The 27,934-nt window shown below is 42.7% G+C and overlaps 1 protein-coding gene across 1 annotated transcript; it reads right to left on the bottom strand.

Moving 5' to 3' along the window:
- Positions 1 to 2,479: 2,479 nt before the first annotated feature.
- Positions 2,480 to 24,295, bottom strand: LOC118583909 (liver carboxylesterase 1-like). Its single transcript, XM_036187669.1, has 14 exons — positions 24,244 to 24,295; positions 21,020 to 21,224; positions 18,410 to 18,554; positions 15,574 to 15,707; positions 14,221 to 14,374; positions 11,366 to 11,470; positions 9,996 to 10,100; positions 7,873 to 7,911; positions 6,327 to 6,467; positions 4,809 to 4,889; positions 4,403 to 4,550; positions 3,865 to 3,996; positions 2,952 to 3,024; positions 2,480 to 2,657 (listed from the first exon to the last, which is right to left on the bottom strand). The coding sequence occupies exons 1-14, from the start codon at positions 24,293 to 24,295 to the stop codon at positions 2,480 to 2,482; spliced, it is 1,692 nt and encodes a 563-aa protein (XP_036043562.1).
- Positions 24,296 to 27,934: the final 3,639 nt, after the last annotated feature.

Genomic DNA, 27,934 nt, shown 5'->3' on the forward strand with positions numbered 1-27,934 from the left:
TTCAGGTCAGAAAAGCCTATGTGATATTGGGACCAATGAAATGTTCCTGCTGAAGAAATTAAAGGCCATTAAAAGAAGACAAGTGGGCTGGACCGATGGCTCAGGAGTTAAGAGCACTTGCTGCTCTTCCAGAAGACTGCAGCTCTGTTTCCAGTACCCAGAACTGGCAGCTCACAAACACCTGTAACTCCATCTCCAAGGTATCTGATGCCCTCCTCTGGCCTCCACAGACATCAACACTCCTACACATGGAAATAAAAATAAATCTTCTGAAATAAAACAGAGCAAGTAATTTGCATGGGGACAAAAAGAAAGATGACCTTAGTGTATCTAAGGCAATGTCTGGCTACCACCCAGCATAGGCTTAAGGTTGTGAAGGGTGTAAACATTTTAACAAATTTGAAACACTTTATTTTGAGAAGAGAACTGAGTGGCACGCTGTTCACACAGGGTCACCTACAGATTCTTTTCTCCACATTCATCCAGCAAGGCACACAGAGGCACCTGTGGCCAAGGGGACCCATTTGTGCTTAAGCTGGCAAAAAAAATACTGTCATTATCAATAATATGCTCATGTCTTAAGCAAGAGTTATGACTTGCACATTTTTCTTCTTACACAAGAGAGAAAATTTTTACTGGTCGCCCTGGGTATACCATATCCAGCTTTGATCTCATTATCTCTTCAAATAATGTAGTAGCATCCGTTTGCGATTATTTAAAAAAAAATTCAAAAAGTATAAAGTATCAGCTCTTATCTGATGATTTTTTCCTCTCTGTTTTGCCAGCTGTTTTCACCCCTCCAGAGTGAGTTGTTTCCCTACTTTCCCTACTCAGCCAGTTTCTAATACTTGACAGTTCATGTCTACTGACTCACTAGTAGCACCCAGAAGTGATTTCTCTAGTTCTGGTCTTGTCTTAATTTTAGGGGGACCCCTGTGTTCCTCAGTCTTGGAGATGGAGCCTTCCCAATGATCCCATCTCTATTCAACTGTTCTGGTTGGTTTGGTTTGGTTTTATTGTTTGTTTGTTTGTTTGTCAGCTTGTCACAAACTAGACGTATCTGGGAAGACAGAATCTTACCTGAGAAAATGCCTTCATAAGATTGGCCCGTAGACAGGTCTGTTGAATGTTTATTAATTAGTAATTGGTGTGGGAGGGCTCATGCCATGTAGTTGGTGCCACCCCTAGGAAGGTAGTCCTGGGGTATATAAGAAAGCAGGCTGAGCAAGCCGTGAGAAGAGGGCCAGTAAGTGACACTCCTCCATGGCTTCTGTGTCAGCTCCTGCCTCCAGGTCCCTGCCTTTACTTCCCTCAGTGATGGACTGTGATGTGGAACTGTAAGATAAAATAAGCCCTTTCCTTCCCAAGTTGCTTTTGATCATGGTGTTTAATCACAGCAGCAGAAGCCCTAAGGTATCAACACTAAAAGATCTACAGTGATCTTGATCCATGACAGTTTCCTGTTCCCCACTAAGAGTGTTAACTGTCACAATTTTCCTTTTTGTGCCCTTAATAGGTCTTCACCAGGACCAAAGGGGAGATCAGCTTGCTGTTTTCCCTTGATTACTATGGGATTTTGTTCCTATGTGGTCTGCAGTATTTGGGTGTTTGTTTGTTGAATGTGTATGAGAGTTTGGCCTACATGTATGTCTGTGTACCATGTACATGCATGGTGTTCACAGGGGTCAGGAGAAGGCATTGGATCCGCTGAAACTGAAATTATAGATGATTGTGAGCTACTGTGTGGGTTCTGGAAATTAAACAGGTCCTCTGAAAGAGCAACAAGTACTTCTAATTGCTGGGTCATCTCTCCAATGCCTTTGAAGTATTTCGAACCTGCACCCCTAGGGACAAGTTTTATCCAGTCACTCCACTGTCCCCAGTCTTGATCACGGACACCTGTTAGACACTCATGGAGAAGAGTCTGTGATGGATGTAATTTCCTCCTTGAGTATGTGGTTCCTAGGAATTTTTGTGTACCCTTAATGTAGCCCATGCCCAGCTTTTAGCACTTTTGTAAACTCTAGAGTCTAGTCATTCTCCTAACGTGCAATAAAACATTTCCATTTGGAAAGGGAAGATGAGCTAATTAATATTCACACCTCCCTCCTCCAAAGTGCCTGTCCACCTTTATATTTCAGGGCTACTATTCCTCCAGCACGCCTGTGGTGTTGTCTCCTGTGGTGGTTTACATCCTTTTCCTTTTTTACTCTGTTCATCCTCCTCTGCCAGAGAAGGGTGTGTTCGTTTGGAGCCAAAGACAAAACAAAGACACTGATGTGGTCTCTAAAAGAACTCAAGTTTTCTGCAAATTAGGCCATGAGGTAAACATCCCATCTTTCTTGCCTTCCCACACCCCATCACACACAGTTCTGAAGTCCCCACAGTAAGAAGCCTTTTCATCTACAAACACAGCATGGTCTAACATTGCCTTTGCCACATTGGCCCCCAGAAGCTTGCTGGGATTCCCACTCAGAATTCAGATTTTTTTCTCCTGGAGGAGCTTCTCTGCTACCTCCTTGGTCCAGACTTTAGTCCAAAATGCCACTTCCTTATCTTTCAGCCCTTGGGCTGCCTGAGTGGTTGCACCAATCTTCAAGTATCCTTCCTTCTGATTGTATTCTGGCCATGCAGGCAATGTCTTCCCATTGGGGTTCCTAGAATCAAAATCAGAGTTTCTCAAATCTGCTAAGTGGTTCCCATGTTTCTCTGAAAAATTGGATGGATTCTGGGTATATTGTTGCCATGGGCCATATGGCCCTGGAGAGGAAGTGTGCTCCATCTATTTGGACAGCCTGACCACTGTTAGAGGGTTCTCATTGTCAAAGTACTATGGTCGTATGCTTTAGCCTTTGTCCATTTAAACTTTAAAATCCACCACTTCTCCATGGGTATCCCTGTCACATCCTACCTCTCCCATGAACACTGCCCAGCATTGCCACCAGACTCACCCATTCCAAGCAAAATTGCCCCAGAACTTCATAACCATCTTGCTGATGTTGATCTCTTCACCTGAGGCACCCCCTGTGAGGGAGAGAACAAAGCCTTTTGTTGCTCACACTGGTCCAAAAGCCAGCTGCACTGCTGCCATGCCAGCCTTTAACACTGTGGATTCTCTACCCTTATTCCACATCAACTGAGTCAAAATCGGCATTTGAATAAAATACTGACCAATTTCACACTTTCAGCAATGTGCAGGTAGCCCATCAGTAATCGAGCAACTTTGATTTTCCATACCACATCTCCAGCTTTTCCCATGGGATTGCTATTGGCTGGCTCTCTCTCTCTCTCTCTCTCTCTCTCTCTCTCTCTCTCTCTCTCTCTCTCTCACACACACACACACACACACACACACACACACACACACACACACACAAACTTTTATAGTCTGAAATTTAGAGATACTGGTATGCCATAAGAAAAGTCATGAGTCACATGCAACTGAAGACATTTGTGAAAATATTCAAATAGTGCATTTTAGCTCTGTCATAGCTAAAAATATGTGAGTTTTAAATATAGAGAGATATAAGGATAAACACTTTATACTCAATTCAAGGTTAATGCAAATTCCAACCTTCTCCAACCCCTGTGAGTGAGAAACTACTGGCATTTTCATCCTCAGGCAATGCCCTGCAGGTGAAGTTACACATCTGGATTTTAAGAGACTATGCCAGGGACACAAACACTGTCCTCTTTCATGCCCATTAGGGCAGGAAAGGCTAGCAACTGCTCAAGTTAGCTTGGCTCTATTTTGATGAACCATGAACCTAAGATCAAAGAGGAGAAACCCTCTCAAGGACACCTAAAGAAGACCAGAGTCCAGTCCTCCTATCTTAAGGCACATAACTAACAAGGAGCCATTACCTTTTGTAAATGGGGCACCAAATACTGAGAAGAGCTCATCCCCATGGTCTCCCATCACCATCCCAGGTTTCAGGTCCGATGAGAAGCTGGGATGATACTGAAATTCATACATGTAGACAGGGGCTCCAGCATCTGAGAAGACACAGATGTACACACATGAATGGTGTCAAGGTCCCCAGCACTAAAAGGAACTCTTGACTGTTCTCTCAAACTCTCCAGCTTCCACCATCTATGCTAAACATGTGCTTAGCAGTGAGTCATCATGGGCCTCCTGATCCTCCTGTGTCACTGCCTCATCTCTTTACTGCTGCTTTCTAGAACCACCTCCTAAATTAACTACATGCATTTGGTCCTTTCCTCAGCATGGTCTGCTTACTAGCAGAGAATACAATAGGACAATACCCACCCCCGACCATGCAAAACCAAGACTTGGGGCCTAACTCTAACAGTGTCCATATCTGTCCATGCTAGGAGATAAATGTGTCAGACACTAATACTGATGTCAGTGACCCTCTGCAGTCCAACCCCTGGATCTCACCTCTGTGATGACGAGCCACAATCACAGATGGCACAGCAAATAGCACATCTCCAATCAGGTCTACAAAGAGGTCTTTGTTTTTGACGGGGTCTTCTGCCCCTCCCAAGTACTTCTTAATGGCTGCTGGAATCACATCCTCAGGAACGTTCTGAAATAGATCAAGGAAGGAACCCCTCCCCTAAATGGTGAGCAATGTGGCTTCTTTGGCCAGTTTGGAAGTCTTTGTTGATCATTAACCTTTTTAACCCCTCAGTTTCTACTAGGGTGATAAAGTGTTAATGGCATAAAAATGAGACAGAACCCCAAGCCTACATATATTTGTGATATTGGATTTTCTGTGCCATTGGGTGAGCCCTCAGCCCCTGTGATTCTCAATCAATTCTCATCATCCCCATAAGCCTCTTACAAGATAGGGGCTAGACTTCCTCAGAAGAGATGTGGCTGTTTTCTGGTCCAGTTTGCCTGCAGAGAGTGGATATCCCATAATCTGTTGAAAAAAAAAATTATTAAGTTCTTGTGAGTCTTCAAGAATTAACAGAAAGAACACAATAGGAAAAGCAATCAAATCAATTAAAAGCATGAAATTTCTTCATTGGTTCTCAATTAGCATAGATCTCCTAAGAATTAGGGAAAAAAAATCAATGAAACAAAAGACCTTACATCTAGAAATTCAAGAAATACCAAGGTGTGTGTGTGTGTGTGTGTGTGTGTGTGTGTGTGTGTGTGTGTGTGTGTTTGACATGTCAGTCTATGGGGTATACTTGTCCTCTAGTCAATTAAAGAAAATTTAAACAATGGTAATGTATGCAGAAGCAGAGCTCAGGGACAGAGGATAGAGAACACACACCCCTCAGTCTCAGGTGACAACAGAAACCAATATCAATCATAATGCTTGTGTTCTTGGTGACCTCTAAAATCTTCCTGCAGTGAGAACTGCAGAACTCTCAGCATGTGCTGGTCATATCCAAACCTCTGCACTCGGGGACAGGACTGTAACATGGCTAAGTAGCAGAGCAGCCCGAGGCACACCCTAGGACAAGCAGGACCCCCTCCAACACCTGCCTAAGACAGCTTGATGCTCTCAGGTGCAGGTCTTCTAGAAAGCTTCAATTACCAACCACTTCCCTGCTTGGAATATGAATCTCCTACTCCAAATAATTTCCTCAAAGACCTGAGAGCAATCTCTAAAAGCTAAAAATAATTCAAAATGTCTTTCAATAACAATATTTAGGGAGATAAGTCTTAGCTAAGCTACTAGTCTCTGCAGAAAGATTTTTGAATTCCATGAGCACCTTCCTTCCCAACTCTGATTTCTATCATGAGGAGGGGATTGGCAGTTCTCCTGAGGGTAATCATTGATGAACAAAGCCTGGGGTAGCCACTTGGACTCACTACTGCAGTGCCCTCTTTGCACTCAGCCCATTCTGGAGTCATCTGTATCTTTTAGTGTCAGAGCTTTGGGTTCCAGTCATGCTGAATTGTTTAACTTACTGCAGTCACATTCCTGCATAAAGCCTATCCTATTGCATTAACTAGCATCTGGCTTAACTGTCCACTGAGGTGTCTGAGACCATGAGGTGCCAGAGAGCCACAGGACCTGGGTCTCTACATGCAGACTGGAAGCAGTTATGCCAGGCCCAGCTCTCCCGAACCTCCAGCTCCTTCTCTTGTCTGGACATCCTTCTGAGAAAGACACAATTAATATCTCTGTGGGCCCATCCAGGATTCTTTAATAGGAAGTAGGATAACTATGAGATACATGACAAGGGCTCCTAGGGCTGAACCCTCCAGGAGACATTGAGACCTCCCGCAAAAGATTTAAGTGGCAATGTCTACTCACAACAATGAATCCAGCTCTTCTGGACTCAGAAGCCTTGAATGGCATAGGATGGGGTGTGTCTGTGTGGTGTCTGTACTTTCTTACCAGTGGAAGAAGCCAACCAAACTCTTGCTTGTTGATCCCCACCAAGTAGGGGACAGTGTTGAAATTCTTCTCAGCCAGAATCTTTTCTGGGGCCTTGGGCAGCACCACTCCATCAATTGCCGTAGGCAGGAAAGGGCAGTTCTAAGGGAAAGAACAATACAATATCTGTAATTACTTCTTCCCAGAGGATGCTAAAGTCCTACCCTGCCTTTGTGAATGCAAGACCAGTACCCAGACTCCTGTAGCTATGAGCAATAGCCACAGTGACTTAAAGTCTTAACAAGGGGGCTGAGATATGAGGGTAGAACTCTAACCAGGGCACTAACACTGATGATGTAGAGGAGTACACAGGACATCTTCACTTAAAATATACTTGATATGTGAATAAGGTTTATTTACACATAAATACATATGTATACATGTAGCTACTACACACAGATGGAATTCTTGCTCTTTGTAGAAGTGATGTCTTTGAAGTTGCAGTAGATACAAAATTAGCAAATATTGAGACACTGCTCCAAGGAGAATTCCAGAGTTAGAATTCTAGAACCCTAGGAGTCTCTGATCACAAAGTTTTCATCAGCCCTTATTTGTGTGGGGGTTCCTGTTTATAAACACATTATGCTGTTTAGGTTTATTATTACATGTAAATTTTATAAAATATGATCGCTAGAAATGGCTTAACATTTTCCTGAGTTGAGTAAGTTAATTGTAAATTCCTTTTGACTTCAGTCTCACAAGCATGTTTTCCATTATGCTTTTGTAAAAAAAAAAAATTAATCATCATAAGCATGGCATAGTGGCCCATGCCTGAAATTCTAACACTTGGGAGCCTGAGGCAGGAGGATGGCTATGAGTTTGAAGTGAGCCTGAGCTACATGCTGAGTTCCAGGTTAGCCTGGCCTGGAGACTGAGACCTTATCTCCAAAAAGAAGTAAAGAAGTAAGGGAAGGGGGAAAAAAAGAAAAGCCAAGCCTTTAGAACAAAAGAAAAAGACAATCAGCTCCCACATTTGCAGACCTAACCACCTTTCCATCCTGCTACAGCTTTATCCCACACTGCGGACAAGCAGTTCTTTTCTGCAGCAAGACAAGCAGACACACCTCCTTCCTCCATCTTTTGGATGTTCTGTGCTATTAATGAATGCTCTCATCATCTTGCCAATTTCATTTTTATCTTAAATCTGAACACACAACATCTTTTTTTTCCTGCACACACATCCCAACACTGATATAGAAGATGCCATAGATAATGGAAGTCTAATGTAGACTCCCCCCCCCCACCAACAGGGCCATTTTGAAAGAAGAAAATGTAAATGAGAAGGGGGACTCTAGCAGGGGATGTAGAGTTATTGACAGGGAGCGCTGGAGTAGGAGCCAGGCAGGACTTAACTCTGGTCCTCATGTCTTGTTACCCTGACAAACGAGTTTCCCTCTTACGGCATCAGCAGTATACACACAAGGAATCCACAGAGGAAAATATTACACTCATAGTTCAACATAGAATAACACTAAAAATTGATAATTCAGAGGACAAAGGTCCTTACCTTTCTGAGGTCTTCAAGTAAATTGACCTTAAAAAGTTTCTGTGAAGATGGAAGCAGAGATTTTGGTGAGAAGATCTCCACATGTAAAAGCTGATCCTTTAACCGACATCCCTAGGGTATCAGGTCCTCCCTCCTGGCTCCTCCTTATGTATGCCCAGGGTAAGAGGACCCTACACAGAATTCTCTGAATATTGGCATGGGCTAGGGAGAGAGAAAGTAGCATCAAGGGGGTGGATTCTCAGACTCAGAGGCAGGATTTCTGGAGCTCTGGGGAAGACATCCACTACCTATGCCTACGCCATTCCTATCTTTTCTATCTACCCATTTCCCCAGGTAACAACACCTCACTGTCCTTTAGGAAGAAAGGAAGAATAAAATGACTTTGGTAGCAGGGATATAATAGCTTCAAGGTGAGATAGAGCAGTAGGTAGAATGGACCTTCAAAAGAGAATCAGTTTATCCCTCCCTCACCCTTCCCTACTCTCTCTTTATAAGTTCAGACATCTGTATGTGAGTTGAATCATCATGTCCCTGACCCCAGAGACAAGTCCAAAGATGGAGCCACACCACTGCCAATGCAACAGAATTCAAATCAAATGCTGGGACTAGACAGTTTCTAAGCACATAAGATAGAAGTGTAGAGTGCTCTGTCTTTAACCTCCCAAGAAGATAAATGTGCTTCAGAAAGATGCCAATAAAAAGCCATGGAAAGCTGTGGTGCAGGTTCTCAATAGCATCTCCAGAGTGCCACATCCCAGGACATGAGTCACTTGAAGATTCTGTTGCTCTCTCCTTTCTCTGTGTAAGGCCTCTTATCCTGAGTGTTCTCTTACAATAATAAACCCTGACCCTAATATTCATGAAATAATTATTAGTGAAAAAAGAGTGGCCTCTTTTTTTCACTAATAATTATGAGAACATTTGGAAGGAGGAAAAAGAAAGGAGAGATTATGTAGTTATATTATAATCTTCAAAATAAAATAAAATAGCTATACTGGATAGATGGATGGATGGATGGATGGATGGAAGGATGGATGGATGGATGGATGGATGGATGGATGGATGGAAGGAAGGAAGGATGGATGGATGGATGGATGGATGGATGGAAGGAAGGAAGGATGGATGGATGGATGGATGGATGGATGGAAGGAAGGAAGGATGGATGGATGGATGGATGGATGGATGGATGGATGGATGGATGGATGGATGGATGGATGGATGGATGGATGGAAGGAAGGAAGGATGGATGGATGGATGGATGGATGGATGGATGGAAGGAAGGAAGGAAGGAAGGATGGATGGATGGATGGAAGGAAGGATGGATGGATGGATGGATGGATGGATGGATGGATGGATGGATGGGGAGGGAAAGCCTTCTAGCATGGTGGCACATACATTTAATCCCAGACTTGGGAGGTAGAGAACAGAGAGAGTTCTGGGACAGCCAGGACTACACAGAGAAATCCTGTCTAGAAAAAACAAAAAAGGAAAGAAAGGAATAAAATAAGAAAGGAAGGAAGGAAGGAAGGAAGGAAGGAAGGAAGGAAGGAAGGAAGGAAACATAGGGAGTCTATTCCCAAAATTGGGACAGAATCTCATAAAATCTAAATAATTGAAACACTATTAGATTATTACTTAGAAAACATTTTAAGCAGCAAAGATAAATTGTGGCACCATTATTTTAAAAATGTGCTTAATAACCTTGTCCTAAAATACATAATAGTAATTATTTGTGGAATGAGGAAATTTAAATATCTTAAAATAGATATGAAACATTAATAGGATGACTAGTGTTACTTTAGGTTAGATTAGAGATTATTATATGGTTGTAGTATTTTGTTTTGTTGAAGAGCTGAGGACTTTGCCCATGATGTTCCAATGCTGTGACATGGGTCCCATCCCCAGCCCTTTTACACAATTTTCATCCTGCTGCTTTTGGACTTTCTTATATTTGTGATATTTCATAATATCATAGAATAATGGAATTCTGAGTTTGAATCAAAAGGCTTCTAATAGGTGAGAACTTTCCCAGCCAGACCACCCAAAGCAAGGTACAGCTAAATAGAGACAATACGTCCTGAGACAAGGACACAAGGTGGAGCTACTCAGATGAGCATACCTACCAACTTCTGCGTGGTCTCCAAGAGCTCATCCTCTGTCTTCTGGCGAAGGCAGTTAACCATGACAGCTGAGGTGGTGGTTTTGCACCCAGCAGCAATAGCAACTTGCTATACAAAGTCAAAAGTAACAGCAAAGGTAAAGATCAATGTCCCTTCCCTCCATCAATATAAATGGAAACGTTTGATGCTATCTTTGATTTCTGAAGAAGGCAGAGAATAGCTGAAAATTCTCTAGACCAACAGGCATGTGACAGAGGTTTGCATCTGTTTTTTAATTGACATGGTGGCATTATATCTATATCAGTGTTACCTGAACTTTAAAAATGGGCACATTGTCAAAGTGGCAGACTTAATGCAAGCTGTGTTCCGGGCAATGAAGAGCAAAGAATCTTAAATTTTACTGTCTGTTTCACAACAGCCTCCTCTGCTCTGGCCATTTGCTTTCAGGTGATTATTGCACCTGTCACATAAGGAGGCTTGTGCCTGCGATATAGTAAATGGAGATTTCCTAGCTCTATACATCGTAACTTATAGGAAGCTTAGACAGCACAAATTACAGGAAGATACATCTAAAGTTAGAGAATATGGTTTAGGTCCAGCCCCGCAGGCTTTCCTGCTCAGATGTTCTCACTTCTGGGATTCCTTGAGTACTTTTTTTTCATACAATATATTCTATTCCAATTCTGATTTCCCCTCCCCCAACTCCTCCCAGAACCTTCTACCTCCACACCCACCCAAATCCATACTCTTTCTTGCTCTCTCTCATTATAATATATAACATATCTAATTATTATTATTATTATTATTATTATTATTATTATAACAAATAGAAAAAAAGGTCAAAGAAAAAGTACAAGAAACAAACATACAGATGCAAGGACACACATATTCACAAACAGAAATCCCGTAGAAACACAAAACTGGAAACCAAATACTCAGACCAAGCATTATGAGAAACACACAGATAGATAGATAGATAGATAGATAGATAGATAGATGGATGGATGGATGGATGGATGGATGGATGGATGGATGGATAGATGGATGGATAGATAGATAGATAGATAGATAGATAGATAGATAGATAGATAGATAGATAGAAATAAAAATAAACCTCAAAAAAATGTCACTGGTTCATTTCCTGTTGGCCATCTATGGCGCCTGCCCTTAATAGTAGGTTGCATATTCAGTGAGATTCCATCACAGAACACTGTTTTTCCTTTGTGAGCAGTGCTTTTGGGGACTTGTGTCCACTTCCTCCCTCTGCACTGGGACCCCATCTGGTTTAGACCTGACTCTCTAGGCAAGAAAGACTTCAAGGACTCCAGAAGAACAGAAGAAAGGGCATGAGAGCTGTCCAAGGTAGATATTACCTCAGCCACAGGTTTGACATCTTTCCTGACCATACCCGGGGTGAGGGCCACACCACTCTCAGAAATGGCCCTGTGGAAGAGGTTCTTGGCCAGAGGAGACAACACCTGACAGGAAGAAGTAGAGATTATATTCACAGGAGTGGTCAGTGGCTCACTTACCATTTAAGTCTCTCTCTATCTGCTTCTTGGCCCTGGCTGTTGAGCTAGGGACTTTGGTGCTCTATAGACACAATCATGTATCCCAGCATGCATCTCAGACTCCCTGTAGAGCCATCTTCCTAAAGAAACCTCGCTGGCATGGAACCAGAGTTTGGAGTAAGAAGCAGAATAGGAAGTATGTGTTAAGTACCCAATCATAACACCAAAACTATTGGAAAGAGAGTTAGCAATCCCTGACCTCAAATTCCATTTCAGCACTTCTATTACTTGGAATTAACTCTATGAAAATGTATTTTAAACTAAAAAAATATCAGAACTGAAGTTGTATCTCATATGCCTGAGGTTCTGGGTTTGAATCAAAGTAGAGAAAGGGAACAAAAAGAAAAAATATGATAATGGAGCAACAAAAGAAACATCTAAAATTCCTTGTGATATCTACAATATGAAATTTGCTTTTTTGGTTCTTTAAGAATTTCATACAGTGAGTTTTGATCATATTCACTTCCCCTCCCCCAGTTCCTCACTAGCCTACCCCTTATCCCTATCTGCCCAACTTTGTTTCCTTGTTTTTTAAACTCAGAAAGTCCATATAGTCTTAAGGGTTTGGCCATCCACTGGAGCTTATTCTACCTACCAGGAGATAGCCCCTTAAAGCAGTGGTTCTCAACCTTCCTAATGCTGCAGCCCTTTAATATAGTTGCTCATGTTGGAGTGACCCTCAACCATAAAATTATTTTAGCTGCTACTTCATAGCTGTTATCCTGTTACTGTTATGAAACATAATGCAAATATCTGTGTTTTCTGATGGTCTTAAGAAATCCCTATGAAAGCATCATTTGACCCTCAAAGGGGTCACAACTCACAGGTTGAGAACTGTTACCTTAAAGAAAACTAACCCTTCTTGTCATCACAACTGACAGCTGTCACAATCACCTGCCAGTAGCTCCTCAGATATGGGTGAAATTCCATGCTATCCTCCCCTCTGCATGCTGAGCTTTGTCTGCCTTGAGCTTTCATAGGCCTTGTGCATGTTGTCACAGCTACTGTGAGATAATGTGTGCAACTGCCCTGGTGTGCCATCCCTGTTACAGTCATCCCTGTGTTGTGGTCATCCACCACCTCTGGCTCATACAATCCTCCCACCATTTCTTCTGCAATGATCTGTGAGTCTCAGGAGGAGGGTGTGATATAGACTGCCCATTTAGGGCTGCTATGCCTTCTGCAGTCCCTTATTCTCTGCACCCTGACCAGTTGCAAGTCTCTGAATTAACCACCACCTACTGAAAAAAGATGCTTCTCTGATGAGGGTTAAGAGATGCACTAACCTCTAGATATAATGAGTTCTTATAGGTTGCTTATGTTCATTTAGTAAGATAATAGTAGTATGCTCTCCCCTAAGGCCTATGACTTACCCAGCTGAAGATTCTTGCTAGAAAATGGTGCCAGGATAACTCAATATTTCAACATTAGAGGTTGGGTATGTAAAATAATTTCATCCCAACCATGGAATACCATTCAATTATAAAAGGTTAATGTTTTGAGAAATATTTACACTATATTACAATAAAAGGAAGTGGTTAAAAATTGTAGATAGATGACAAAGAAAGCCTACATGGGCAGGTAAAGATAGATACAGGTAGAGCTAGGGATGATGGCACTCACTGTTAATCCCAGCATGCAGGAAGCAGAGGCAGGAAGCTCTCTGTGAGTTCAGGACCAGCCTGACCTACATGGCAAGTTCCAGGCCAGCTAGGACTATATAGTGAGACCTTGTCTCAAAAAATACAAGGTAAGAGAGAGATAGGTGAGGACATAGAGGAAGTAAGAGGCATAAAATTTGGAAAAACTAAAAATTATTTGTCAGAACTTCCACACTGACAATGCCTGGGTGATGGGACACTGGATGACTTTACTTTTTTAGGCTTATCTGAGATTTAACATTTACTATACTTTAAAAAAACACATTAAAATGTTTTCATAATTGTCAAACCGTGGGAAATATGTGTTTAAACGGTGGAGTAGCAGGAATAATTCTCTGCTCACCCCTGGGGCAGCTGAAAAGTTTCTTACAGCTCCAAACACCCTCTGTGTCCTCAGTGGTCACAATATGTCACTGTCCCCCTAGACTGTGTCTGTGTCCCACATTCTCTACTCTGCTCTCCACTTCTCACTTCTCTGGTTCTTCCTCTCGTCGACCTTTGTCAACCCCTCCTTCCTCTCATTCAGCTGTTCTCCCTCTTAAGGATAGAAAATCTTTTGCACAACCTCAGAAGAAACCTGTGCCTGTTACCAAGTCCCCCAACATGTAGCTCTACCTTGTAGCCATTGAATGACATCTTTCTAACTCATGTTTCTGCTTCTTCCTCTTTGTATTCTATCTAACCCCTAGTTCCCAAGAATGGTAAAGTGGGTCCTAATGCTAAGTTATTAGCAAGGAAGAAAAGACTTTGCATGAAAAGATCTGTATGTCACTAACACAGACAGAATTGGATATTACTATGGCCCCAGTATGTAAAGCTGAGTTCTGAGCTTTCTGACGGCAAGGAAACCCTGATCCTTTGCTCAATGCTATCTGATATTGTACAATAAGCAAATTGAACTCTGAAAGTGCCATGGCAGAACTGACTAGCCTCCAAGAGATCCTATTAGTGGCCACATAAATCCTGAGCAGGAGACCTGGTGCTGGGGACACTTACAAGAACAGAGACACTTTCACCTCCTGCTGACTCTCCAAAGATGGTCACAGAGCCTGGGTTCCCTCCAAAGTTGGCGATGTTGTCCTGAACCCAGCGTAGGGCAGCCACCTGGTCCAAGTGGCCCCAGTTCCCTGGGCTGTGTTCATCTCCTGTGCTGCAAGAAAATAGGGTGCAAGTATGGACAGATACATCACAGCAGATTCTAAGGACCACAGATTGACTAGTGTGAGCTTTCTGAAATAAGGCTGGTTCTGCATCCCTGATAAAGGGAGCTTCATTTGCCCCTCATTGTTCACAGCATTGTTCTAGGTGAGGCTTTTCTCTCTCAGAAAGTGTGTGCTGAGACATCATCATGTTTCCAAGAGTAGTCTAAGACCTAGAGCACAAATGAGAACTAAGCAAAAACTCTCCTCCAGTCAGCTCACACTGACAATCAGAATCATATGAAAAGAGAGCATAATGACATCTAGTGGGCACATGAAAATGAGCAGAGAAGGGGTGAGAAGGAGGCCTAGAGGGAGAATTTAAGATTTCATGACTGTGGAGGGATCCTTTGAGGCACTGGAATTTAATAGAGACCTGAATAGAATGAACACATCTATCTTGGAAATTATCAAAGGAAGGAAGTAGAGCTAAGTTCAAGGCCCCAGGGCCATGGAATCAAAGCTGTGTATGAAGCTAGTCTGTAATGTGGGAAGAGTATGAACTGTGAGCCTTGGCTAAGACTTGTATGTCCTTGTAGACCTAGACCAAGTGGGGGCCTTCTCCAGTGATGAGACACAACTCACTGACACATGTATTATCTAAGCATGACATTAGCAATATCATAATAATTAATGGTTAAGATAATTATCCAGGTCAAAGACAGGGCAGAGTTGAGCAAAGGGCTCCATGAGAGACTACATCACTAGAGCTGGGCACTAAAATCTTTGAATTGGCAGCTATTATGGCTTAGATGTGGTTTGTGTCACCAAGGCTTACTGCTCTCCACTATGACAAGAATATACAGTGACAGATCCTGTAAAATACTACACCCAATGGAAGGTAATTAGGTCATCAGGTGCTACACTTAGAAGTTATCTGTGAGAAAGCTCTTATAGTAAGAACAAGGCTCCTCTTTTTGGTTTCCTGTATCACCATGAGATGTAGCTAGGTTGTAGGCTGAAGGCTCCATGTTGATGTATTGGCGATGTGGCAGTGCTGATAAAGGGTCTCACCAGATGTCACCATATGGCCACGTGATCTTGGACTTCAACTCTCCAGAAAAAGAGCTAAATTCACTTTTTCTTATTTTATACAATCAATACACAACTGACTATTATGGGAGCTAATGTGCAGTCTCCAGTGACCTACCTGAAGAATCCCCAGATGCCCAGGCGGTACTGAATGACCACCACTATCACGTTTCCATGGGCAGAGAGGGCCAGTCCATCATAAGTTGATGCCCCGCCCACCACCAGAGAACCTCCATGGATCCACACCATCACCTGCAGGACACAGCACCAAGGGCCATAAGAAGCAGTACTGGGAAGGCCATTGGAAACTATCTGTTCGGGTTGTCTTTTCCTCACCCTGACTCAAGGAGGCCAATGTCCAAAGTCTGTCAGTACCCAGGAAGGGTACAAAAGGCATCTTCTTCCATTTCCCCTCACCAGTCCTCAGCTCACCATCCAACTTTGTGTCTCCTGGAAGAACATGCCTTTCATTCTCACCCTGAATGTCACGTCTTCTAATGCTCTTCATATTGATAACTTAGTTGCAAGGACAGGAAGGACCAATGATGTGCTGTTTTCTCCAATACTCATTCCTGTACTCTTCATCTACCTGAATTTGTGCTCCATATCAGTTAACTCTGCAGTAATGGGTTAAACTTTCTTGTGTATAGTGATTATCTCAAGACCTATGCATTCCCTCTAGGACAGTCTGAATGAGAATGACTCTCATAGGCTCATATATTTGAATGTTTGGTCCCTGGTTGGTGGAACTTCTTTGAAAGGTTTAGGAGGTATGGCCTTGTTGGAGTCAGTACTTCACTGTGCATGAGTTTTGAGGTTTCAAAGATCCATACCAGGCCCAGTAGCTCACTCTTACTTCCTGCTACCATGAGAGTGTTTAAATAATATTATAAAATTGCCAATAAAGAATAACTTACAATTTGTGCCATATACCAAGAACTGGCCTCCAAGCATTAGAAATAACATTCTTACACATTCTTGGTGTCATTCACTCCCAGGACTCTTCAACCTGAGAACATTGTAACCCTACTTTATGTTATAATTGTCTTGATTATTTTTTTCTTTTCATACTGTTGTTGGCATTCAGTGGTAATAAACTCACACTATCTTCTTTTTAATACGTTCAACCTTTGGTTTACATTTTAAAATGTTCTTTTGTATCTTGTCATATTCTTAATATATAGCCATCAAGATATTGTTACTCTTGTTTCAGCAACACTCTAAAGAATAAACTACATAACACAGAGATCACATCAATAACAGGGCAGTTGTGCCATGGTTTCAATGGCTCTTACCCTTCTGGGACCATTTGTTGGTGTAGGCATGTTACTTGGTTAGGCTTGGTATTTTTAACCATGTAAAATTTGTGACTTCTAGGATATGACAATTTTAAATTATATCACTAATGATTCAGGGATTCTAGACAACTTCTACTACAGGAGATTCAAAATCTCCACTCCAATGGATAAAGTAGAGAAAGAGTTTGTGATCTGTCTTAGGTGGGAACTATACCTCTCAAAGGCACTAGAAAGGTTTTACAAGACAGATCATCATCTTTAAGTCCCCAAAAAATGTTTTAGGGACCACAGCTGTTGGGGAGAATTGAAATGGGAGAATGGGATAGAGAGTGGAACTCCAGAGGCATCAAGACTGATAAATAAGAGAGATCAATGGCAGAGAAAATTTAGAAAACTCTTTGATCAGAAGCTACATAGAACAAACCAGCATGTATGGAAGACAAGCCCAGTGATCTAGTGATGTTCAAACGCTGAGAAAGCCAGGTTGTGAATGACCGTGTAAGTGACTTCTGAAAGAGAGACCCTCGTGACCTCTGAGCCTAAGACCCCTTCCAGCTCTCCAAGTCACTTCATTCTCAGCAGTACTTTTCTCTTTCTTAATAAACTGTCTCTGCTTCCATCATGATTCATGTGTCCCTGATCCACTTCTTTCTTCCAGAAAACAAGAGCCTACATGTCTTGGCAAGAGCACTCTGGACTTTAATCCACACCTATGATACTAGAAGGCAAGGCTGTATGAGAATGGCCCATGATCCTCCTCTTTCTGACCCCAAATCTGGCTGTGTGCACAATAGAAGATGAACACATGGATGAGTGAGCTCTGTCATCATTTCCTTGTGGTTTCAACACACATGCAGATCCAAACAGGAATTCTAAGATCACAGCCTCTCCCTTCTCTCCTAGGCTAAAAGCCAGGGCATCTCAGGGAGGTCATGATACCCTGACCTCTTCTACCCATGAGTCATTGTTTGTTCTGGCAGCCTCTTCACCTTCAGCCTCCAACTAATAGCCAGCCCCATTCCTGGCCCTTCATTTATTTGGAAAATTCTGACTCACTGGGTCACCTGCCTGTGATGAGATGAAGAGGGGAATGAGCTACAATTAAGGCCCAAATGCTTGACCACTGTGCTGCTAACACTGTCTCACTCTGCATCCCCTCCTCCACGCCATCATAGGACAGAAAAAGGTTTTACATGGGATATCTGTGTGTTATGGAACAGCCTCATGAAATTCTTGGCTCATGACCAAGACGCTGGTTTGAAGATCAGAAAACCCAATCTCTTATCCTCTCTCACTAATGGTTGACATTCTTTTCCTCGGTCACTGCCCCAGTTTCTCTGTCTATAAAATAATTTCATCATATTTCTCTAAGTTTCTTTCAAGATTTAATTTGCTGCAAATTGTACCTTGGCTGTGGTGGCGATCACTGTCCTTCTGTTTGCATGAGAAATTGGAAGAGCAAGGCGTGCACCCCAGATGCACTGCAATCTCTACCACAGTCTGGCTGACATCACTGGGATAGCATGAGGGAAGGAATGCTCTGAATCTCCATACTAGTCCTAGCCCATGGATTCCCCCATCCCCAGTTTCCTTCATCTTCCTCCATTTGCACAGAAAAGCCAAATGCTGATCCAGATCAGTGGTCCCCATGCTTACTGGCAGGCTCGAATTCTTTGTCAAGTCAGCAGGGGTGTAAATATTCAGGTAGAGACAGTCTTCAGAAAATGTGAGAGGAATGCTCTCCTTTCTGTTGGTGAAGAGATCAGAGAGCATTTTCCCTAGCACAGCATCTTGGGAGCACCTGAGAGGGAGAGAGAACATCTGAGGTTCCACCAGACAGATACTAGGCATATCACCTGGGGCTCAGCTTTGCCCCATGAAGCTTGAGCCTGGAAATGAGATTGATAGCAAAGAGTAAGAGGGTCTTTGTGGTTCCTAAGGAACCACTGGATTCTGTAGACTCTCCTAAATCTGCAGAGGATGAAGACCTGGCATCATTACTCTTCCCAGAGTGTTTGGGCTGCCTTAGTCAACAAAAAGAGATGCTCATGCACTGACTTGTCCTGGGAAATGGCACTCCCTGCCCTATTTGATGGCTTTTCTTCTGCTAGGCTTTTTGTAGTCTAGAGGGTGGCCTACTTTTTCACCACACAAACATGATCTAGTTCTTGAGAGACTTCCATCAACCAGGAAGACTACCTCCAATGACTGACAGCCCATGGCAGGTCAAGGGTCCTATCTCTGTTAAATAAAGGGTTGCATTCTAGTTCTGCCTCAGCGACTAATGTGCTAGGTAACATTAGGTGAATTTATTTCCTGATCTGGTCCCTAATCTTCCAGGTGCAGGTGAGAAGAGTGTTGTCTCTAGGGGCCTTGCAGCCCTGGCCTGCTAAGGTTCTTGTTATCCACCTGCCCCCAGTAACCATTGGTGACTTCCCTGATGAGAGAGGTCTTGAAGATTATTCCCATATGTAACTATTAATGAGAACTGAGTTCTCCTAGTGGGTATAAATTGGTATTGGTTTAAAGACCCTTATGTCATTACTCATTTAAGCCCCAGATTAAACACAAGTGTGTTCTTTTATACCCTCAGTTTATAAATGAGAAAAGTAGGGCATAGGCTGATTAGAGAAACTGCCCAAGGTACTGTGAGCAGGAGGACAACGTATCATTTACATCTCAGGTGAAGTATAATCAACGTCCCCTGATCCCAGTGGATGCTAAGGGAAGCATGCACTCCTTAGTATAAAAGGAGAAACTGAGGCTCTCTGATAACAGAATCAAGTGTTTATCTCTGATACACAGATGTCAAGTGGCAGACTCTGAAATACTAGAGAGGAATTCTGGTTTCCATCTTGGAGAATGGCCCTATGTCAACAATAGCAAGGGTAATAATATTCATAGCAGATTTAAATTTTCAAATGTCCAAGAGTAAAGGAGTTAAACATCACCAATAATTTAAATAAACATAACCCAAAAATCCGACGCTATAAATTATTACTGTGATTTTATACTAGTGTTTTCCTTATTCAGTAACCACAAAACAAGCATTCTTTGATTAAGCCCAAGCATTGGCAAGCATCTGCTAAATAAGGACTTTTTCCATATATCAATGAGAGAAGTATGTATATTTAGAATATTTATGAAGGGGAATTAAGCCAAAAGCATACATTAATTGACTCAGTAATGTCATTTCTGGGGCTAAAATATTCATGAAAGTGTGTAATTATGTAGCTAAAACATACCCACAATATTCTTATTCATTTTGTCAAGAATATAAAAAAAAAAAAAACTCAATGACACCCAAAAAGGAATTGAGTAAATAAACTGTATTTCAACTGCAAAATTAAAGCAGCTTCTTAACATCAAGTTGTGATAATTATGGGATGGAATGATGAGGATACTGATGATACTCTTATAAATGAGTGAAAAGTCAGCAATAGTGCCTCTTCTATGGTCAGGGAGAAAGTACACACAGATACAGGACTAGAAAGCACAGCCAAAAAGTTCCTGCAGTTCTGTCTGGGTGACAAAGTGATGTGAAGTTTCAGTTTTTCTATCTCCACTTCCTGGCTTGCCCAAAAATGTTTTGCCAACTGTTTGCTTTATACTTATAATCAGGAAACAAGAAGAATAAATGTTGCTTTAAAAGGAAAGAAAAGTTAGAAGACCAAAAGAACTGGGGTTCTGGAAACCTTCAAAGGACCTGAGAAGATGGATGGTGTCTGATCTGACTTTGGCAGGTGCCCAGGCTTCCTGGGTTATCCAGCTTTCTTCACTCAAGGGCCGCAGTGACTAAGGAACACTGAGCACCAGTCACCTTGTGACTAGCAAGGCTGAATTTACAGTGATCCCCATTATCCCTCGCCCACATATATTCTTACCCAACCCACACCCCCACCAACATTTAAGACAGAACAGGTAGAATCATGTTTTTCAACTTCTTTTTCTCCTCAAAGCACTTAGCATTTTCTCTAACTCATTTATTAGTTTACTCGTTGTCTCTTGAGAGCAAGTATCTTGAAGATCACGGTTTATTTTGCTCATGGATTCATACTCCCAGGGCATGCCCAACTCACAAGACAGGCTAAACAAACGCATGGTGAACAAGGCTCTAAAAAGCTGTGGCAATTCTGTTTTAATTTCTACAGTGTTCTTAAGGACTCCAGACAAAACCTAGTTTATCACAGAACTGCCTGACTCCTTTCTGCATGACTAGACAGATGTCCCTGTTGAATAAGACCCAGGCCCACCCCAGTGGCTTACATAGGAGGGTAGGAGGTGGCATTCTTCACGAAGCTCCAGGGCTCTGCAGGCTGTGGAGGAGCAAACCTCAGGGATCCAAGAGGAGGCTTGGCAAAGGGGACACCCAGGAAGACAGCCACAGGCTGTGGGAATCCTTCTAAGCTGACGTACTTCCCCAGGACTTTGCCATGAACAGTGTTCACCACAGGTGGCGAGAAAGGGTGCCCTGGCAGACATGGAGAAGAAAAAGAACACATCAGAATGGCAAGACCAGACCTGGATTCCAGAAGTTATCCCATTATCTATGCATGTGACCTTCAATAGGTCACCTCAACTCTCTAGGCCATGGTTTCTTCTCACATAAAAAATGAAGAAAATAATTCTTTATAACTCACAAGAATGATGGAATGAATAAATTGGAGTTGGGGGTATAAAAGTATCCAAGCAAAGAGGTTGTAAACAGAGAACTTCTAATGAACATGACCTTCAGTTTCTCTTTCAAAAGCCACTGGAAGCATTTACCTGTCCTGATCGCGGTGCAGGCTGAGTGAGAGGATGAACAGGAAGTATATCCCCTTGTCTCCAATGGAGGAATGCCTCATTAGGGGGAGGACCACAGACACACTTGACCTGACTCTGGAGTGAAAGAGGTTTTATCCTGGGAGAGGACAGGAAGGGCTATAGGAGTCTGACAGAGTGAGGCCTTCCAACTGATGAGATCGTGGAGGAACTGGATTTATAGATGGGGAGGAGGGAATAAGGCAAGGTGGGCAGAGAGTATATGAAACAGAGAAAAGAGTCTGTGAGAAGACCCAGGGAGGCCAGAGCACAGGGCCCTGATGGGAATGGCAAGTGATGACCAAGTGGGGTCCACGAGGAGAGGAAGATGGCCCTGGGTGAGCAGGTGGAGTCTAGCATGAAGATCGAGGTTATTTTGAGGACAATTAGCTGCAGTAAGTGTGCTGGAGGACAAAATATATAATCCTGGAACTTTCTTCTGCTGGCTCTGAGCTGGGCCATGCAGAGTAGAGACCGGTTTCTGTGTACTCATCAACTAGATTCTCTCAGAGAAAACAATGTTTCTCCATGACCATGCTTCTACCTGTGGGGACATTGACTCAACCCTGTCATCCTCTTTCAAGACTCCAATATGGTCACTCCCAGCCAGTCCTTGTCTGGCTTCAGTAATCTGTGTATCAGGGTATTCTTAACAGGCAATGATATCCTGACTCCTGCCCTCCCAATTGCAGCAGAGACAGGTAGATTGTCAATATCTCTCCTGAAATGTGTAGCCAGAGATGAAAACAACAATCTAAATTTGACCTAAGAGAATAGCCCAAGTATTAGAAATGCTTTATGGGAAAAGTTTTAAAAACAACATCTGAACTTCAAAATCTCTTGTTCACTCTGGACTATCCTTGAGTAATTACTTTATAATTAGTAATAATTTATAGTAATGAACTACATTCTTGATGAAGAAAGTATTGTGTAATGTATGAACTAGTGGCAGATGCTGAATAAATGATTTACTATAAATTGGACATTCAGGTTGTCTTTCGTGGTGGCTGCTAATTATTACAAATATCACTGTTATGAACTTTCAGGAAGACATGTCCAGATAATCCCCAATTTATGGTGTTCTGACTTACAATGTTTTTAATCTAAGACAGAGAACATAGCCCCACCCTAAGTCTAAGAACATAATCATTAATACTAGAAACTCTAAAAGCAAAGTGACAAGCCCATACATCTGCTCCATGGGTTGTCACCCACAGCACTGGATGTCTATGGTCAGCAGCCTTGCAGGTTGCCTTTGTTCCTGGTGAATTCCATGGGTAATAAATTCCATGAGGAGTGGCAAAGAAAAGGACATGACAGTTGCCACTTATATAATAGGGAATGTACACAGGTTCACATATCAGGAACCTGCTGTATGCCAGATGTGTATTCTAGTCCCTTACATAGTTCATCATATAGGATGTGTACAGATGCCTTGATGGGTACCTGCTAATATGCCCACTTAGCTGTTAAGACAGTGGGATTTGAAAGCAGCCTGTAGGGAGACTCCTAAAGATAAAATAGGTTGGCATTGCCAGAGTAACATCCCATTCTGAATTTGGGTCCTTCCTAGCTGTGCCTTGCACTCAGCTCATGGCCTCTCATGGTGCCACGTGTCCAGAAAGAAGATAAAATCCAGAAGAGGCTTGAGCTGCTGAGCCTCTGATAGCTCACCACTGGACTGGATTCTGGAATGAGAGATGTGCCTGAATGTGATTTTCAGGTGACCTTAGGCAAGTGTATGTCCCCGGGAGCCTCGGTTTCTCCCTCTATGTAATGGCATGGCCCCTCATCACACACCTCTGCTGACCATGGATTGTTTTCCTCTCTCCTGCTGTGGCTTGAGGGAACCACATTCTCTGTATCCAGCAGTTACAAAGTCCGCACTCCAGACAACAGCTTTATTTGGGTCTCATAGCCTGGACCATCCCTAAGCTGTCTTGATCACCCAAAATTTGACATCAGAACATTGGGGAAAGCCTGTGTGCCCCCAAAGTCTTCTGAGATAACTCCACATAGCCCTCCCTACACACTGGTTTCCTCTCCCTTTCCCTTCCTTTCAGGAGGAACACAATAAAAGCCGTTGTCCAGAGTCACATCACCCCATACCTCCTGGACGACCTGATGCTGATCGGCAATACTCATATCCTGTGCGCATATCCTCCTCTAGCCTTCCCAAGTGTTCCTAACAAGCACCAGCTTTCTCCTTACTGTAACCTAATAAGATTAGCATTATTACTCTCCCTCTTTTAGAGACAGCATCACCCAGGCACAGAAAAATAAATGCCTGACTAAAGGATACACAGCTAAAAGCCTGAGCTGGATATAGACCCACATTCCAGCTACTGGTTGATACTTTAATATCCCACTAAAAATATTTAAGATCTATTTTAGATAGTTCATGATCCACCTAGAAATAGTCTAAGAATCAAGGGGGAAATAATCTTATCTCTTTTAATCCCCCTCTGTGAAGCTGTCAGCACACTGGCCTCCTGAACCTGACACCTGCTGCAGGGTCTCAGGGACTTTATGGTCTTCTGTATCATCTTTCATGGCCAAGGCTCATTGGACATGACTGCCCCAAATTCAAGTCCAAGTGCTACACAACCAAACCATCATCCCATGCAGTTCTGCCCACCTCTTCCCTGCAACAGGGCTTCTGCATATTTGTATTTCAGGGCACTCACCATAAGCCATGCAAACAGGAAAAAAGGCCAAGACCAGAGCGTGGAGCCACATTGTGGAACAGCAACAGTTCTTCCAGCCCTGACTTCTCTACTCTCCTCTTAAAGGATGCCCTGACCCCGCCCCAAACCTCAACCTCTACCCTGCACAAGCAGAACAGCTATATCATCTAACGGAGCAGAAACACCTCCCTCTACCAAACAGTTTCCCAGAAGTCCTTTAGGACCACCCAGCCATGTCTACCATCTTTGAGCAGTCTGTAACAAGTAGCAGATGAGCATAAATATATCTAACTTTTTATATAAGACTTTCCTGTTGCAGAACTCCAGCCTCAGAGTCAGATAGCATCAGGTAAATTGTGTTCTAAGAAGAAGGTGCAATACTGTGGAGCTACTTGAAGCCCCAAAGTTGCTCAACTAGGATATTAGGACACCCTTAGCTTCTGTGGTCTGGTATTTCCGACGGTTCTAAGCTTTCAAGTTTGGATGTGGTCAGACGCTTTCCTCAGGCCTCTGCTGTTAAGATTTCACCATGACCTGTCTACCTAAATCTTTTCATTTGTTGAATCCTTGGCCCCAGGTCATGGGGCTACTGATGTGAGTGGATTGTGAGGGCACTGAGTTCTGCAATTTAATGATCCTTTGATGAGTCCATAGCCAAATGACTGAGCTGTCAGGAGGAGGAACTTAGGGAGAGGAAGTGACTTGCCGGGGCATGCTTTTCAGGGGGATAGTTTTTCCCCTGACTCAACCCTCTCCTCCACTCCCTCCCTTTTCTGTTTTATATTTGGAGGTTTGCATCATATTAGCATACCATCTATGTCATTGGGTTTCTTGAAATTTCTTTAAATGCACTAGTTATTTTTTTTTTACTGTCAGACATTCATTTTTTATAAATATAGACCAGTATTACACATGATAAATTAAAGGTAAGGGTGGAAAATATAGCAATTTATTTAAAAATTAAACCATGATAAGATAAAAAAAATAGTAAATGAGGAAATACAAGCAACAACATAATATATTTATAAAACAATCTATACCTGAAAGCAAGTTACTTAATGCAAAAAATGAACCATTGATAGTTACTTAGTAATATACAGATGATAACTGTCTTGACCACCATCACCAGCTAGGTAACAGGCATTAGATTGGCCAAGGGTCATAGTCTTTGGTCATCTGGAGCTTCAGGGAATGTCTGCTGCCAGAGTTATGGCCAGATGCTATGTTCTTTGTACACCTTCCATGTTCTGGAGTCCACACTGTTCACTATGGAGCTTCTATCATTGTGATAAACACCATGACCAAAAGCAGCTTGGAGAGGCAAGGGTTTGTTTCGGCTTACAGCCCCATGTCACAGTCTGTCGCTGAGAGAAGTCAGGCCAGGAACTCAAGGCACACAAATCTGCAGGCAGAAACTGGAGCAGAGGACATGGGGGACACTGCTCAAAATAACCATCAAGAATAGATGATCACAGCTTACACAAAGCAAGGCTCCTCTCTGGAAGTTCTTCACTTTAGGGACAGCATCTTGGACAAGGGTGTTCTACTGTTCAATTCCTTCAGCAGTGGTGTTTGTCAGGTGTTGGGGGACAGACAAATGACTGCTGTTGCTTGTGAGTGAGCCTAGCTCTCCCAGGTGCTCTCTTCTGCACATACCCCATTATTACAGTGTCATCTGTCCTGAAGTCTTCACCAAAGCCAAACAAATGCCAACACTATGCTTTTGAACCCCAGGACTGTGGATCCAATAAGTTTTTTATCTTTGTGAACCTTTCGACCTCAAGAGTGTTGATACAGCAACGAGGATGGCTCATGACTCTCTGGTTTGGGGTTTGTTGTTTTTTGTGTTTGTTTGTTTGTTTGTTTGTTTGTTTGTTTTCTATTTCCTGCAGATCAGGCCATGAAAGCTCTCCCCATTAGGTCTTCACATGGGCTGCAGCAACTTTCCCATCCTAAGCACACTCTCTCCTGGTGAGCCCCTGCACCAGCCTGCACATTTGCCACCGTGCTTCCTCAACACCTTTCCTGGCAGGTCCCTTCACACTTGAGCTCTAACCCATTCAAGCCAGCACTCATTAGTAAGTGTGCCCTGTATTTTAACACACTCAAATAACGAAGTAGGTTGGTTTTCCTGTTTTTTGTTTGTTTGTTTGTTTCTCCTGCCCTTTCCTTCCCAGGGATTAAACGAGGCGCACTAACTAGCTAAGGACAAAGTTTATAAGCATTAGCCTCCCCCTCAGCCATGGGAAAGATGTCTGTGGAAGTACCAGGTCAGGTGTCTTCCCTGTGTAAGGCTGAGCACAATCCCTACTCTCCCACCACCTCTGAGAAAGATGCAAGGTGACATGTGTCTCAGACCAGAAGCCAAAGGAGGAGAATTGGGTTTCTGACTTGAGCAAACAGTCCACAGCCTGAAGGCCTTTTGGAGAACAGAAGAAAAGGTCAGCCTAGAAGGAAGGTCTGCCTCACTTGAGCTTCTGTCTTTAAGAACTTTGCGGGGAAAGTACAAAAACAGAGAGACTTCAGACCTTGTTCAACCTCTCTTCTGCCTGCGAGTCTAGCCTTTTGGGTCATGGATTACACCGCTTCCCATGCTAAACATTACAGAAAAAACAAAAAGCATTAATGTTGCTCTTTCTAGTTATCTGTTCAGTATACTTGTGTTCCATCCCAGGTCTGCAGACTTGCAGCCACTGCTGGGAGTGGCCCCGGGAGGAAGCGCCTTTTCCCCGTTGTCATGCTGCCATCTGCTGGACACGACGAAACTCACAGGCAAAGATGGGTGTTTCCTTTCTAAATAGGATGTTGGTTTGATTTAGTGAAAGGGGTCCAAGATGGGGCGAGGAAGAGGTAAAAAATACTTCCTAGTAAAAAGAAAACAAATCATTTATTTTAAAATAAGAAAGTTAGGACATACTTAGGACTTTTACGATAACAGAAAAGCATAGATAACGGATATGTGCTACATACTTGTATTGCTGATGAGAAGGAAGTGATGTGGCTCTTGAGGACAGTGATTTTATGAGACCCACATGTTGCCTACTGCACTAAGAAGGCACTAGGACAGTGGTTTTATATAGCTCACAAAGAGTAAGCGTAAAGATTCTGGCCTTACACCAGTCTATGTTCTTAAGAATCTTGATTCCATAAATAATATTTTAAAATACAAATACTCATTCCCAAAACAGTTCATAAGTTATGTCTCTAAAGCTAGGTTATAACCCCAAAACTTGGGAAGTAGAGGCAGTTACGTGTTGTGTTCAAGGCCAGAGTAGGCTAAACAAAATATGTCTCAAAACACACACACAAAAAAAAAAAAAAAAAATTAATGCAACTATATTCATCCATGTTCAGGATATTAATACAGACTTCTAGAGAGATGCTAGCAACTGAGAAAGTTATACATAGACTGAGCATAGACTGGGCTGTTCTTTATCAAAGTGAGCATCAGATGTCTGTGAACTGAAAATGCAGACATCCGGCCCATGCAAGAAGCTTCTACTTCATGTGACTGGAGACTGGTCACCATTGGACACTGAGATCTCATCCAAATGATTCCTCTACATTCCTGAGAGGGGAGCCACAGTCAAATAGGAAAAAAGAGAGATCAACTCTCATTTATATATAAGTCAGCTTTCACTCCATAACATGTAAGACTGCATTTGAACAGGAAGGGATAGGGCTCTGTATC

Source organism: Onychomys torridus, chromosome 5 (genome assembly GCF_903995425.1).
Source record: "Onychomys torridus chromosome 5, mOncTor1.1, whole genome shotgun sequence".
In the NCBI taxonomy this organism is placed as follows: Eukaryota; Metazoa; Chordata; class Mammalia; order Rodentia; family Cricetidae; genus Onychomys; species Onychomys torridus.